We start from the raw sequence: 16,988 nt of genomic DNA, 5'->3' as shown, positions 1-16,988 counted from the left end.
TATATTATTTTATTATTTTATTTTAGAGACAGAGTATGAGCATGGGGAGGAGCAGAGGGAGAGGGACAAGCAGACTCCTGGTTGAGTGGGGAGCCCAGCCAGCACAGGGCTCCATCCCAAGAACCCAAGATCATGACCTGAGCCGAAGGCAGACGCTTAACCAACGGAGCCACCCAGGAGCCTCTCAACAATTGAGTATCTACTCTGCACTAGGAACTTTTTTAGGTTATTTAAGCTCCTCAGAGACTTTACATTTTAATTTTAGTGTAAGAGACAATTAAAAAGTAAAATACATACTTAAGAAGTACAGTGAATAAAAATAAAGAAAAAAAAGGGGGAGTGTGGGACATTAGTTTTAGAGACATTAGAGACTTAAGGGGTCAAAGCAGGCCCCTTTAGTAAGGTGACATTTGAGCATAGACAGTGAGTTGAGAAGTGAGCCACATGAATAAGGTTGAGCAAATGGTCTCGGAGGAACAGCAAGCTCAGAATCACAAGAAGCTGGAACATGCCTAGCCTGTTCCAGAGAAAGCAAAGATGCCAATATGGGTGAAGGAGAGTGAGCAGATGAGGTGAGCGAAGAGGTGAGGTGGGGAGCGGAGCATGTTCTACAGGGTCGTGTACTTGTTGAGGAATCTGGTGGAATGGGAAATGAGAAGGATCAGAGCAGCGGGATGACAATTTACATAAGACTAGATTATTGCTATACCAAAATATTGTTTTCCATCTACATTTGGGTTTATCTCTATTTGATGGCATGGCTAAGTTCCACAATCATTACTTGAGATTTTCTTACTTCCAGATTACTTTTTCAACAATTTATTTTTATTTTTTATAAGATTTTATTTATTTATTCATGAGAGACACGCAGAGAGAGGCAGAGACACAGGCAGAGGGAGAAGCAGGATCCCTGCAGGGGGCCCGACGTGGGACTGGATCCCGGGACCCGGGGTCACGCCCTGGGCTGAAGGCACACGCTCAACCACTGAGCCACCCAGGCGTCCCTAAACTAATCCTGGGATGCCAGTACATCACCATGTACATTAGACTTTCACAATGGTATTGAAACTCCGTATCTCAGGACTAAAACATCTTTGTTTGATAAACAAAACATTTAGTTAAAAACCAAAGAATAAGTAACTGAAGATCCTTTAGACCACGATTCGGACCATCATATGCACAATTAACTCTATGTACCAGACACTAAGTATATGACCTTTTACTCCTAGCAATATCCCAGCTATTATCATCCTTATTTTACGATAAGGAAGTTGAGGTTCAAAATGAATGGTTCAACGTCTTTACGGAGGTCTCTCTGCTCTTGTTTTAGGACCCCAAGTTCTTTCTCTTTTCACACACATTTCTCTTTACTTCTGTATCTTTTTTACAGAATCTTCCAGGGTCTGTTTTTTTTTTTTTTTAAAGATTTTATTTATTTATTCATGAGAGAGAGAGAGAGAGAGAGAGGCAGAGACACAGGCAGAGGGAGAAGCAGGCTCCATGCAGGGAGCCCCACGCGGGACTCGATCCCGGGTCCCCAGGATCACGCCCCGGGCTGCAGGCGGCGCTCAACGGCGGAGCCACCCAGGCATCCCCTACTTCTGTATCTGTTTCACAGAATCTTCCAGGGCCTGGTTTCTTCCTAGCAGGTGTTCCTCGAATAAATCCACAGAAGGCCTTACGCTAAGGGCAGCATTACTGTCATCCCCGGCGCCCGGCCAACACCTTCCCCTTAGAACTTCATCGCTTTGGAGGGAGAGGCATTCCCGGACGTGCACGTAGGCTTGCGCGGAGACCAGGTATTCAGCTCCTCCTCGGCACCGGGGAGCCCTGACTGCCACACCCTCGTGGCGGCCATCCAGACGACGGGTTTTCTCAGCCGGCCTTGCAGGCCCCGTAAGGAGAGGGCCTCAGCCGCTCGCCGGCCTCGTCTTCCTCGGTGGTGCTCCACGATGAAAGCTCCTGGGACCTCAAGTTTCCGCAGGCAAGAAAATCGAACCCAGGGGCTCCGGCCAGCCGTTCTTCGGTCGGCGACGGCACCCCCGCCTGGTCTCCCGGCCTTCGGGCGGCGAAAAGCGCGACCCGAGGCGCCCGGTCACCGACAGCCCGCCTCCTCCGCCTCGGGAGGGAGAGGGCGGGGCGACGCCGCGCGTGCGCGCTGCCGTCACGCCGACGCACGGGCACGCCGGCCCCGCCCACCGCCTCGTAAGTCTGGTTTCCGGCGGGAGCGCGGACCGAGGGAGACGCGGTCCTGCGGCCCCGCGGTGGCGCCGTCCCGTACCCGCCGGGATGCCTCACTTGGAAAACATGGTGCTTTGTCGCGAGCCTCAAGTGTCCACCCTGCAGGCCCTGTTTGGAGAGGTACTGTGGCCGGGCTGGCTTTTCTCTTCCAAATCCTGCGACGCGCTCCTCTGAATTTTCCGTCTCCGTGTTGGTGTCATGAGGGGGCGGTCCTCCGTCGGTCGGTTGGTGGTTTTGCCTCGAGAAAGGGGTTGTTGTAGGTCGGCCACACTCCCGCACCCAAAGTAACTTCTGATGAAGCCCATTTGGGGGAAAAAAAAAAAACAAAACGACCCGGCGCAGCAGGGGCGGCCGGCCCCTCAGGAAGGTGGCCCGGGCCGGCTGCGTTCCCACACGCCACGCTGCTGAGGTGATGTTAGCGCGGCGTCGCCGCTGCCAGATGCTCCGAACAGGCGTGTTCGCAGGGTCGTCGTTCTCTTCACGCGTCCGCTCGCACGTTTCGTTGAGGGACTAGGTGATGAGGTGGTGGTTTTGAGGCCTCGGGGGGCGGGGCAGAGCAGGCTTCAGGTTAACGACTAAAACGGCTTTTCCAGAATGGCAGAAGCCTTGCAGAGATCTTGTCTAGAACTCTCTCTCTCTTTTTTTTTTTTTTTTCCCAAGATTTTATGTATCTCTTCATAGGAGACACAGAGAGAGGCAGAGACACGGGCAGAGGGAGAAGCGGGCTCCATCCCAGGACCCAGATCACGACCCGAGCTGAGGGCTGAGGGTGGATGCTCAGCCAGTGAGCCTCCCGGGCGCCCTCCTCCCCCCGCCGACTCGAATCCTTGACCAGCAGTTCAGGGGGAGCCCGGGAGAAGAGATGAAGTGTGTTTGAATGAGCACAGCTTAGGGAGTCCTTTCCTTAGGAGGTAGCATTCACCAATTCAGAACATCTCTTTTTGATTATATTCTGGTGGCCTTTGAGGAGTCTTTTGCTTCAGCCTCATTCCTTAGACATGGAGTTATTAAGTTCGTCAGACTTGGGTTTTATGTGTGAGGGGAATAACTGATGGTTTAGGCTCATACTCCGCCCTCCTCCCCACCCATCTTTTGGTTTGCTTTCTTAACTACTTAAAGCACTTGAATCCAGCAAAAAAATGTTGGATGGGAGTCTGAGTCTGTGAAGTAGTGAAAGAAAAAGTACCACCCTTCTTCCAAAAGCGCACAATGCTTAGGGAAATAAGAGGATAAGGACTGCATCTCTAGTGTTCTAGTTTTAATGCTTCCAGATAGAGCCATCCATACCATCGCAGAAATATTTTCTTGGTTACAGTCTATGCATTCCTTCCTTGGAGATGATAAAACTAGGTAACTCTGAGAGCCGTCCTCCAGGAAAAGCATATTGTCAAATAGAGATGACTAGTATTGGTTTAGTGTTGATAACATAAAGGGTCCCGACCTTTGCTTTTACAGCAGTTCACGTTTAACAGTCATTATCATCGCTTTTCATCAAGGTGTGGTGCATGTTGGAGATGCAAAAACTTTAAAAAAACAAACAAACAAAAAAAAAAACCCAGTTCTTATTTCTAAGCAGATTCATTTATTTGCTCAACAGATATTTACTGAGCATCTTCTCTGTGTTAGGCACCTTCCAGATACTGGCTAATTACAGTTTGTTAAGGAGATCTAGGAGGGTGAAAGATTGAGTAACAGGCAAGAGTTCAATACGATTCTAGGTAATGTTGTAAGATGGAATATCACTAAGCAACAAACAGTGGATGCAGACTAATTTCAGGATTTCAGAAAAGGAGTGTTTAGTGTAGCTTGGAAAAACTTCCTGCAGTATGTCTTGACCTTCTCTTTAAAGGTGAACTATAGTATTTGGATAACAGATGCTCAACAAGCATACATTTAATTCTTGGGATAGCATTTTTGAGCCAATTGATTTACAGCATTGTTAGGTATTAACATAAAGGATTCATATACTTAAAGATCCATCTTAAGTCTCTTTTGGGACTGCTTTGGCACATGCTATTAGAAAATTTTCTCCTGTAGGGGATCCCTGGGTGGCTCAGCGGTTTGGCACCTGCCTTTGGCCAGGGCACGATCCTGGAGTCCCGGGATCGAGTCCTGCGTCGGGCTCCCAGCATGGAGCCTGCTTCTCCTTCTCCTGTGTCTTTGCCTCTCTCTCTCTCTCTATGTCTATCATAAATAAATAAATAAATCTTTAAAAAAAAAAAAAAAGAAAATTTTCTCCTGTATAAATCTTAGGCCCTAATTTGTCTTGCAAGAGGAAATGTGTAACTTAGTGGCTAGAATGTAATAAATGTTTAATAAAAAATAATAGTAAATATAGAGTAAATATGTAAATAAAAATAAGTAAATGATTATTGTTGCAGTGGTAGATCATGATGATACTACTCTGCTTTCTTGTGGGAATTGCATCATCCCATTTTTTTTGTAATTATTTTTTAAAGTGAGTGCATCCCACTAGGCTATAAACTCTTTCAGAGCAGATTTTGTCTTTAACAGATATTTGTACTCTTCAATCCATCATGGTTTTCAGCATTGATGAGTGTCTAATAAATGTATGAAACATATTTGGAGTATTAATGAGTCCATTTGACAATCTTTACTTTTCAGTAGGCAACTGACTCTTAACACATAGCAAGAGTTTCTTGGGAATCAGTGTTTTGAAATATACATAGATTTTATCATTGTTTTATTTGACGAAATGTGTACATTCAGGCCAGGGTAAATATAGTATGCATAATTTAAAAATACTCTGTTAAGTATAAAGGACTCTTAAAATTCTTTCCAACTTTGTGATTACATATTCTTTGTTTCAGAGATTTATTTATTTTAAAGATTTTTATTGAGAGCGTGGAGAGAGCACAAGACAATAAGCACAAGCGGAAGAGGGAGAAGCAGGCTCCTAGCTGAGCAGGGAAGCCGATGCGAGGCTCGATCCCAGGACCTTGGGATCATGACCTGACCTAAAGGCAGATGCTTCACCGACTAAGCCACCCAGGCAACCGTTTCGGAGCTTTAAAATGTATAGTGAAGTTGCAGCCTGTGAGATTAGATTCTTTAAAGTGAGATTAGATTCTTAAAAATGGAGTATGATCAAAGTTATCCTTGAAAAATCTCTGAAATCTATATATTTGAAAATACAGGAATTCGTACATATAAACCTACACAATAGTAACAAGTATAAATATATATGTTATACGTATCGTATCATACATGTAGTGTATACTAAATATGCCAAAGAATAGTTTTTCAGAAATTTTAATTTCCTAACAGAGAAAGTGCTTAGAGTTCAATTCAGGTAAGTTCAAAGTGTAATCATGGATCCAGTATGGTCACTGTTGAAATAATTCGGATTGAATGTTTTACTTTGCCACGTAAAACTTTCTCAAGAGTTGATAATGATTAATTTTCTGTTTTGTATGTGCAGACTAATACTTATCTTTCTCTCTTAGAGGCATCATTTCAGCTTTCCATCAATTTTTATTTATGGACATACTGCCAGTGGAAAGACCTATGTAACACAAACTTTGTTGAAAACTTTAGAGGTAAGAGTAACCATTAATTGTGTTTTGTTTTGTTTTGTTTTGTTTTACTCATAGACTCCTAGAAATGGAAGGAATATGGGAGATTATTTAGAACAGTTTAGCTTTCTTTGAAGGAATATCTTCTACATGAAACATTTCTGACTAACTTTTGTTTTCGTTCGAGATCTTGTGACTCTAGTTCATCAGGGAATAGGGATAAAAAAGCCCAGCAAGTGTTAGTGAAACTGTGACTGAGAATATAAGGTAGCCTTAGTTACATTGTTGCTCTGAAAAGAGAAGGAAAAGCTTCCTTCTTGGGTGAGATTTATGGAATGTCACTAAAATTAGTTACAGGTTCCATTACTTGTGTTCCATGCCAAAAGTTATCTTCCTCAGATTGTGATTTTGTGATTTCATTTCCAGAACAGACTATATTTGTAAGGAAGTCTTTGTTTCCTTGTTACTTCTGGAACTACATTTTGATCTCTAAAGGAAGAGCTAGCTTAATCCTCATAGAAGGATTACTATGGTTTCAATTTCTTAAAATTCTTTTTGATCTAGGTTAATTATTAGAATATTATCTTAAAATAATTAGTAGGAAATTCCTGCTAAGAATTTTAACATGTACTAGGATTTCTTTCTAAGAATTCTTTAAAGTATAAGTTTGCTCTGAATCTCTGTAGGAAACAAATGGCAAACTCAAATAATTGAAGTGAGTTTAATGAAGATACTGTTGTACAAAGGTTGAAGAAATGTTAAGGGAACCGGTGAGGGATGGTAAAGCACTGAGAACTTTTACCTCCCCCAGATCTGAACAGACCATGGGAAGTAGCTGTTCCCAGATCAGTGTAAGAGCTGGAGCCTTAGATGAGGGGCTGCCCAGCTGGAGCTGTGGCCTTTGGTACAATCATGTAGCCATGATAGAACTGAGGGCCAAAGGGTAGGTTAAGGGAATATCCATCTTGTTTCTTCTTATTGCTTTCCTTCAGGCTTCAGGTTCTTCTCTTTGGCTGAATCCAAGCAGAGCTAGAAAATAAGAGTCTAGGTGATGCAGTCTGTAGTGGTCAGCCTCCTGGGGTGCACAGAGTCAGTTGGGGGGTCGGGGTGGGGTATAAAGTAGAAGGACCAGTGGGCAATATCCAGCAGAGCCATTATTGTATATGTGGATTTTCTTTCCTGTTTACACGTTTTTTAAATTTTTGTTTTCAGCTCCCACATGTCTTTGTGAATTGTGTTGAATGCTTTACCTCGAGGCTACTTTTGGAACAAATTTTAAACAAATTGAATCATCTTTGTTCTTCAGAGGATGGATGTTCTACTCAAGTAACCTGTGAAACATTTAATGATTTTGTTCGCTTGTTTAAACAAGTAACCAAAGCTGAAAGTCTTAAGGATCAGACTGTATATATTGTGAGTAATATAATTTCATTACCACCTATTCGAAAACTGCCTATTAGGTCAATTTCTGTATATTTGTTTCAAGTCTTATTATATTACACTGTGCAAGGTGCTTTTGGGATACAAAAATGTTTTAGATATATTTCTTATCCAAAGGGAACTTCAGTTTAATGGAAGAGTTGTGTCACATACTACATGTGACTGCGGAGTGTGATAAGTGATAGCCATGAGATGCAAAGTACGGACTCGGGCATATGTGGCACAGCTTCATGAAGTGATAACTTTTGAAGACTTAAGAGGATGATTAAAGGATTATAGAAAGAAACTGAAGAAGGGGAATTTCGTATGGTAGTAATTATGTAAGGAAAGGTATGCAGATCAGTGGAGGGTAGGAAATGCAGATAGTACAGTTTTAGTTGGTAACAGTGTATGAAGCGAGAATAAAGCTAGGAACGTAGGTGAGGCAGGTCATGGAGTATCTTGAAAACTCTACTAAAGTGCTATATTTTATTTAGGCAGTGAGGAGGTAGTGAACATTTTAGAGCAACATGTGTTTTGGGAAGATTACTTTGCAAAGCATGTTAAGTAGATGGATTGAGGGGTGGCTGTGACAGACAGTCTGAAAGAATGGTGGACCTGGACTAGACCTGGGTGGAAGATGCAGAAAGGAGTAAATGGAAGAGACCTTGAATGTCAAAATATTTAATTGTGTGTGGAATAGGTTTATGGGGAAAAATGAATCATTTGATTTTGGGGTGGCTACAGTCTGAATCGTAGTTGTTACATCAATATGAAAATGATTAACAGACAACTGAGAATGTGTAAGGTGTTTTATTTTAGTGGATTTTTTTTTTTTAATTTATTTATTTATTCATTCAGAGAGAGGCAGAGACACAGGCAGAGGCAGAAGCAGGCTCCATGCAGGAAGCCTGACGTGGGACTTGATCCTGGATCTCCAGGATCACACCCTGGGCTGCAGGCGGCACTAAACCGCTGCGCCACTGGGGCTGCCCTTTAGTGGATTTTTAAATAATACTGTAGTCCTTTTAAAAAAATGATTATCTTTAGAATTGGAATTAAATTTTAATATAATGCCTTATTATAGCAGCTAAGTTGTAACACTAAAAGGACCAAATCTTAGGCATTCTTGCATCTCCTGAAATGTATAAAACTGTTCCTTCCACATTTTAGTTTCATTTATTTATCCAGCAAATAACTATTGAGCACCTTATAGATGCCAGGTACTATTTTAGATACTGGAGATAGAACAGGGAACAAAATTAGTCTCTGCCTTCCTGCAGTTTATAGTGTAGTTAAGGAAGGTAGATAAATAGCAAGTTAATATGTAGCATGTCAGACACAATATGTTAACAGAGTAAATTAATTGGGTAGGGGAGAATAGTAATTTTTCTAAAAAGGGAAGACAGAGAACTCACCGAGATGATAACTGTACTAAAACCTGAGGAACAAGGAAGGAAGTTAGGAGCAAGCCATGAAAATATGTGGAAAAGAGTATTCCAGGTAAAGAGACTTACATAAGACTGCAAAGGAGACTGGACTCTGCTTTGTGAATTCAGAGAATACCAAGGAAGCCATTGTGGCTGGATTAGTTAAGTGTGGGGGAGAAGTAATGTTGAGAATGAAATGAAGGGTAGAAGAATAGAAGTATGCAGACTAGTGTTACAGGTTGAATTGTTTCGTCCAAGAATGCATATGTTGAAGCTCTAACCCCTAAAACCTCAGAATGACCTTATTTGGAAATGGAATCATTGCAGTTCTAATTATTAAGATGAAGTTATACTTCGAGTAGTTTGGACCCCTAATTTAATATGACTGATGTCCTTCTAAAAAGAGGAAATTTGGAGATTCACATGCACACAGGGAGGATGCCATGTAAAGGTTGGAGTTAAGCTGCTGCAAGCCAAGGGACTACTAGAAACCAGGAGGGAGACTTGGAACAGACCCTTCTCTAGCATGTTTGGAGGAAGCATGGCCCTACCAACACCTTGATCTTGGACTTCTAGCTTCTGGAACTGTGAGATAATAAATTTCTGTTGTTTAAGTCACCCTGTTTGTGGTACTTTGTTATGGCAGCTGTAGGAAACTAATACAACTAGTTCTGAGGAATTTATAACAATCTGGGCAAAACATCACATTGGCTTAGGCCAGGGTGGTAGCAGTAGATGTGCTAAGAAGTGGTCTCAATATATTTTGACAGAGTTTTCTGATAGAAGGACTACAGAGGAGGAAAGAACAAAGTTAAGGGTGGCTCAGAAGTTTCTGTGCACTTAAAGTATATAGTTGTCATGATAGTGGAGAAAACTATAGCAGTTAGGGTCTTGTTGGGCAGGAAAAGAGTGATCAGGAGTTTGGTTTGGCATGTTAAATCAAAGTACAGATGTTCAGTTGGCACTTGGAGACTGGAGTCCTACGTCAAGAGAGGCCCATTGTGGAGATAGGATTTGGGAGTTGTGAGTATATAGTAGTTCTTAAAACTGTGAGACTATTAGGTTACTGGGAGAGTGAGTGAAAAGAGGTGAGTCCAAGTGCCTGAGTCTTGTGGCGATCTATTGGTTATGGGATAAGGAGATGAGAAAACAAATGGGGACGGAGAAGAAATCAATGATGTATAAAGAAAATTTGGGTAAGTACAGTGTCTTAGGGAAAAAAAAAAAAAAGAAGTCTCACTATGCTGCCCCATTCCTACTCTTGACTATGAAAGGGTTTTTTGGGGGGCATTTTTGGTTTATGCTCATCAGCCTTTCTGTGTTGCTGTCTTTGACAGCTCCACATATGGGTTGTGTGAGGCAAAAAGACAACTCAGACAATATACCCTCTGAAGTGAGCATTCCTCTGCTTTTGAGGTCCCTAGATGGTTTGTCTCCTTTCTACCTTTCAGAGCTCTGTTTTGTTTGGTTTGTTTTTAAAGATTTTATTTTATTTATTTATGAGAGATGCACAGAGAGAGGCAGAGACATAGGCAGAGGGAGAAGCAGGCTCCCTCCAGGGCGCCTAATGCAGGACTTGATCCCAGGACCCTGGGATCATGACCTGAGCCAAAGGCAGACACTCAACCACTGAGCCACCCAGGTGCCCCAGTTTTGTATATAATATTCAAGATTCTTAGTTTTACTTAGCAGAAGGAATGGGAAAAAATATATCTACCCTCATATTCTTCAAGATAGAAGTCTAATTTCTTTTAAAATGCAGTGCATGGTGATGAATACAGCTACTATTAGTACAGCACCGCACCATTATTACCTTGATTTATGCTAAGGCAACTCCAGTTTAACCCACCATTACTTGCACCATCAGTGCAAATATCAACATGGTGAAAAAAGGCAAATAATGTTTCAGTATTATTATGATAATAGTTTTGACCTTGCTATCCTTTTGAAAGGATATCAGGGACCACCCTTCCTACCCCAGGGGGCCGCAGACCAAAGCTCAAAAATCAGTGATCTAAGAAATACAGTTGGTCTTCCAGTGAAGTAAGGTAGGAGACAAGATCACTAGTGGAGAGGAATTTAAGGAATTAAGAGTCCCTATCAGAAGGGGGGCATTAATGTGGGTTTTGAAATATCCAAAAAAAATATAGGAGCTATCATAGGGAAGTGTTAGTAAGAAACTGTTACATTTAAAGAATGAAGAGGAATGATCTCTGTATATATGACAACAAGGAGAATTTCAAAGCTAAATGTCTTTAGGTAGGAGGGAAAATCAATATTTTGGAAACAGCCTTGACGAGTAAGTAGGGCTGTTCTGTTTTTCAGATCTATTGGGTAAAAGTAGGTATTCAGTAAGTATTTGTTAGATTACTAAACACTAAGTGTGAGAAAGTATGCAGGTGTTTGGAACATATTTTAGAGTACATCTGTAGATGGTTCGGCTATCTAATATATGAATTGGTAAGCTTCAATATTTAGGAAATACAGAAAAAGAAAGGTGGCTGAGAATGTTTTTCTAGTCAGTAAACCAGCTTGCAAATCAAGTCTGTTAGAATGCCTTTGTGTAAATTATTAAGATAAATGTTTGGATCTGAATTAAAATTTTTACTTCTCTGAATATTATCTGATAATTGCTTTTGAAGAAGGATCATTTATTAGAATATCATGAAATCATTAATTATAGTGGGTTAACTAAATTAGAAGAATGAACTATTAATTTATTGCTTCAGCTTTGTGATTCGCATTAGAATGGGCATAAAAATGGACCAATTATTTGAATTAATCTGTGTCCTGGATTAGAGAGTTATTCAAATGGAGATTGATGGGGAAATTGTATAATTGCATACTGGAGAAAATAATTTATATCTTTTTAGCAGTAAATAATTTTAGCTTTATTTTGTCTAATTAGGAATGAGATGTCTTAAGTTGATTACTCTCATAGATTGTTTCAAGCTGTCAATTAATAAAACCTATAACAATTTGGAATACTTAGGGAAACAATATATTCTTTGCATTTTAATTTTATTCTTAATTTAAATGATTATAATTTCCAATAAGATTTATTAACAAAGTGTAAATGTGAGGGATCCCTGGGTGGCGCAGCGGTTTAGCACCTGCCTTTGGCCCAGGGCGCGATCCTGGAGACCCGGGATCGAATCCCACGTCGGGCTCCCGGTGCATGGAGCCTGCTTCTCCCTCTGCCTGTGTCTCTGCCTCTCTCTCTTTGTGTGTGTGACTATCATAAATAAATAAAAAATTTAAAAAAAAGTGTAAATGTTTAACAAAACAACAACCCAGCTTTCTTTATTTCAGTTCTGAGAAGAAAATGTACAAGATGAACCCAGAGAATTTTGCTATAATAGAAAGCTAGGAAACTATCAACTCTAATGAGGGTCATTTCAAAAAGACACAGAAGCTCATGTTTTAGAAAAATTAATATTGTTAAAATATCCGTAGTACCCAAAGCCATCTATAGATTAAGGGCAATCTCTATCAAAGTCCAATGACATTTTTCACAGAAATAGAGAAAACAATACTAAAATTTATATGGAATCACAAAAGACAGAATAGCCAAGGCATTGCTGAGAAAGAAGAAAAAAGCTTGAAGCATTGTACTTCCTGTTTTCAAACTATACCACAAAGCTATGGTAAAATAGTATGGTACTGGCATAAAAATAGATACATAGACCAATAGAACAGAATAAAGAAGATATGTGTATATATACAATGGAATTTTATTCAGCCATGAGAAGGAAATCCTGCCATTTGTGACAACATGGGTGTATCTTGAGGGCATTATGCTAAGTGGAATAAATCAAGCAGAGACAATTATATATGGAATATAAAAAGCCAAACTCATAGAAACAAAGTAAAATGATTGGTTACTAGGGGTTATGGGATAAGGAAATGGCAAGATGTTGGTCAAAGAGTACAAGCTTCTAGTTATAAGATGAATAAGTCTATTCATGTAGTGGTCATAGTTATGCTATACCGTGTTACATATACTATGCTATATTGTATATACATATATGTTGCTTAGAGAGTAGGACAGACCTTGAATGGTCTCACCACAAAAAAGAAATGAGGTGATGGAGGTGTTAGCCAAAGCTATCATGGAAGTCATTTTGTAGTATCTAAGTGTATCAAATCAACAGTTGTGTGCCTTAAACTTATGCAGTATTATGTGTTAGTTACATCTCAAAGCTGAGAGTACAAAAAGGACCTAAAAGCAGTTTGAAGGGGCTTCTACTGGCCAAACATACTACAATTTGGCCATCAAAAAGAAAAATCAACTTAGTAGATAGAAGCACATTAGATGTGTTAAAATCCATGAATTTATAACGATACTTAACAGATATATAAAAAGCTACTCATTGGTTAACACAGGAGTTTGATTTACTAGAGCAGCGCAGTAGGCTGAATAATGGCCTCCGAGAATATCCGGTCCTAATCCCTGGAACCTGTAAATAATTCATTTGGAAAGAGGGTCTTTGCAAATATGATGAAGTTAAGGTTCTAGAGATGGGGAGATTTACCAGGTTTATCGGGGTGATCCCAAAATGCAATCACAAATGTTTCTGTAGGAGAGAGGTCAAGGGAGGCCTTCACTAAACCACACACACCCAGGGGGAGGCCAGATAATGGAAGCAGAGTAAGAGAAATGTGAAATGCTTGCCTTGGTTATGCAGTGGTGCAGCCACAAGCCAAAGCATACTGGCAGCCACCAGATCTAGAAGAGACAAAGAATGGATTCTACCTTAGAGATGCTGGAGGAAGTGTGGCCCTGCAGACACTTTGGTTTTGGCTCTGTGAAGCTGATTTCAGACTTAAGACTTGCAGAACTGTGAGGGAATAAACTTTTAGTCTATTTTAAGCTACCGAGTGTGTGTGGTAATGTGTTACAACCACCACAGAAAACTAATAGAGGCATAAACTTACTCTGAAAATTGATAGATAAAAGAACCAAGCATTTATCCCTTCTGTCCTGTGTGAGCTTTATTTCTGAGTAACTAAATAGCAGATAAGGGCAAGTTCTTTGTAGAAGAATGTCCTTCAATAATGCAGAAAGAATCATAGAAAATTATAGTTTTGCAATACCTAACAAAATTCTGGGTAAGGCAATGATCATCAATTGATGCAGAAATCATTTGGTGAAAGGCTGCTGGGGAACCTTATAATGAATGGATGAGACTGATACTTGAACCTCTGCATCATTCTTAACATCTCAGAGACAGCCAGGTATTCTATTCCTGCTGATGTGATTCAGTAAGAAATTTGCTCTTTGGAAGTATTTTTGCCCAAAACTTGAACCTGAACCTGATCAAACCTTTAGATTTATTGACCATTTTACAGGAAAGATAGAAGATGTAATACATAAAGTAAGGCATAATAACATGTTAAGTGGTACTAAAGAGATGTAGTCAGCCAATTTAGGATATGGAAAATTCTACATGCCAGATGACCTATTTTCTTCAATAAGTACATAACAAGTAAAACAGGAAGGGTCAGAGGAAATGTTATAATTTAAAATTGACTAGATGACAAATCAAATATGATAAGATGTAAAATACCAATCTTTTTGGATCTTGAATCAAGCAAGTGAACTCTAAGGAGACTTTTGTGGGACAAGTGGGAAAATTTGATTAGTGGTTATTACATGACATTAAGAAACAATACATTTTTAAGGAATGATAATGATACTGTGGTTATGTTTTAAAAAAATAGAAGGTTTTCATCTCTTAGAGCTACATACTGACAAACTTACAGATGGAGTGGTATGTCTGGGATTTGTTTTAATATAATCCAGAGAGATGGTGGAGGAGAAGAGTGGAGATGTATAGAAGAAACAAGATTGACCATATGTTGATGTTAGTTGGGGTTGGATGAAATATATGTGGGAGTTACTGATCTCCCTGTTTTTGTATATACTTTAAAATTTCCATAACAAAAAGTAAAAACAGGATTAGATTATTTTAGTGCTATGAAGACCTTGATTTCAGTTTTATGGACTAATGGATGACCTCTTGAAGCAAGTTTTTTTTTTTTATAACATTTTTTTATCATCACGATTTCAAATATATAAATAGTGTAATGTACTCCAATGAACCCATCATTCAGCTTCAGTTATTATTAACATGTGGTAGACTTGTGTCATCTTTACCCCGTACGTTGTTCCTTGCCACCTATTATATTATCCATAAAAACATATATGCATTCTTTCTACATATCTGTATGCATTGTATATGTGTTATCCATGAATATATGTGCTATATCTATACGTACTATATATCTGTGGAAGAGAAGTATCTTTTAAAATAACATAATACCAATGGTTTTATAATTGAACAAAAATTTAACTTTTATTAGATGGAATCAAAAATGCATCCACCAAAGAAAAATACATCCAGTTATTTTTCTTGTATGCCTTGTAAGGTAGCCTTAGAGTTTGATAATATAGCTATAAAAGAAACCTTTTTAATGTAGCTATGATTCATTTTCTGTTCAGAAGTTTGGGTTCCAATACATTGTAAGTAGTCTGTTTTTTAATTTACTAATTTGACTTGTTTGAAATATCTTCTACAAATGTAAATACCAGTTAAAAATTAATTCATAGGTTACAGTTTTTTTAACATGGAAAATTCAAGTCTTGAATTATGTAGTATATAATGTAAATGTTTTATAGAGAGTTTTGTAAATTGATTTTGACACTGCATTTTTTTTTTTATAAGGTTCTAGATAAAGCAGAATATCTAAGAGATATGGAAGCAAACCTTTTGCCTGGGTTTCTTAGGTTACAAGAATTGGTAAGTAATGTATAAGTCTTTTTGCCCTGTGACCTAATCAACAGATGGTCTTGTCAGAGCTTTTTGTTTTGCCAATTTGACAGGTGAGAAATGAAGCTTATGTAATTTATATTTTCATTTCTCTATTATGAATTTTATTGAGCATTTTTTCCAAAATAAAAACAGCTTACAATTTGATAACGTTTATTCTTTAATTATTTTAGCTTTCTATTTCTAATTGTGAAGTGACTATGCTTTCTTTTAAAAGTTGTAGGTGTTTGCTAGAGTCAATGGTAGGGGCCTAGACTTTAGACTTTCTGTAAGAATTTTTAAATTTTCAGTAATCTAGGAAAAGAATCTCAAGTTCTACTATCTCATGGCCAGTCAGTGTCAGAACCAGCTTTGAATTACAATTTATAATTGTGCTGGCACTAAATAGTATTAATACCACTGTTAATTGTCATGGAGTAATGAGAAAAGAATAGGGATGGACTTAGTGTGCATATGTGCCAGGTCAAAACCAAATAATAATATTATGGCAGAAAAGGGTTTTGCAGAAGTTTGAGTAAAGACAACTGGGGAGAGATTTCATGGTCTACCAATACCTGTTGCATGGTATGGCAATGCTAAACTCAAAAGTTTTGAGTTTTCTGTTTGTACCATAATCACAAGTGAGCAAATATTTAGTTTGATCAAAACAGTATTGTTAATCATATTTAGTTACTGTTAATTTAAGTTTTATTGATTTTATAGTTTTGTATGTAACTTACAGGTTTATTTTTGTTTTATAATCCTTTAAGTGCTTGGAGCATAAATAGTTTATACCTACCTAGTTTTATGTCTGCGTTTAAGTATTAAGTAACATTATAATGAAAATTAATATTTGGAGAGACAGAGCTTATGACATTTCCACTTTTGAAAAGTTAAACAGTTACTGAATATAATTACTGAAATTTGAAAAACCGTTAGAAGTTGAGAGAGGCTTTGCAAGTGCTGTTGAAATCATTATGTGCCTAAGGTTGATTCCTGAAATCCACTTTTAGTAATAGTATTGGGTGGGGGTGCCCAATGGGAAGAAAGGAGGAGGGACAGGTGTAGCTCTTGGTAGCCATCCGTAGCCATCCTGGAAATTTCCTCATACAGTCTAGCCTTTGCTAGTTAGATCAACTCTTGGCATTTTACTACTGAGACCAGGAACTCGTTGTCTTTGAGTAGATGCCTCCTCCTTCATTTCCTTTTTTCTAGATTTATTCATTTATTTTAGGGGAAGAGAGAGAGCGAGAGAGCGAGCGCGAGCAGGTGTGCACTTGAGTGAAGGTAGGGGTAAAGGGAGGGAACCTTTTGAAACAGACTCCCTGCTGAGCATGGAGTCATAAGATCATGACCTGAGCCAGAACCAACAGTCAGACACTTCACCTACTGAGCGACCCAGGCATTCCTCTTTATATTGTTTTGTTGTGCTGTGTTTGTGTTTTTGTTTTTGCATACCTTCATTCATTGTCCCCCATTGCTCTAGGATTCCTTGTCTGGTGTCTAGAACACATTCTTGCTGTCCTCTTGCTCTTCCACTATAGCTTTCC

At 39.2% G+C, this 16,988-nt stretch overlaps 1 protein-coding gene across 4 annotated transcripts in view; it reads left to right on the top strand.

Moving 5' to 3' along the window:
* Nucleotides 1–2,192: 2,192 nt before the first annotated feature.
* Nucleotides 2,193–16,988, top strand: part of ORC5 (origin recognition complex subunit 5) — a 131,880-nt gene continuing 117,084 nt past the window's right edge. For 3 of the 4 annotated variants that reach the window (XR_012014162.1, XM_072791485.1, XM_072791487.1), the window contains exons 1-4: nt 2,193–2,361; nt 5,709–5,801; nt 6,990–7,190; nt 15,355–15,429. Coding sequence is in view for 3 of the 4 variants with exons in the window: in XM_072791485.1 (XP_072647586.1) it covers nt 2,290–2,361; nt 5,709–5,801; nt 6,990–7,190; nt 15,355–15,429 (441 nt within the window). In the remaining variant the exon portion in view is untranslated. The remainder of the gene's footprint in view (nt 2,362–5,708; nt 5,802–6,989; nt 7,191–15,354; nt 15,430–16,988) is intronic. The other variant, XM_072791486.1, reaches the window with a different exon arrangement.

The sequence above is a fragment of the Canis lupus genome, chromosome 21, assembly GCF_048164855.1.
Source record: "Canis lupus baileyi chromosome 21, mCanLup2.hap1, whole genome shotgun sequence".
Lineage (NCBI taxonomy): Eukaryota > Metazoa > Chordata > Mammalia > Carnivora > Canidae > Canis > Canis lupus.
Note: the sequence above shows the minus strand (reverse complement) of the source record. Positions and strands in the feature narration are given on the sequence as shown.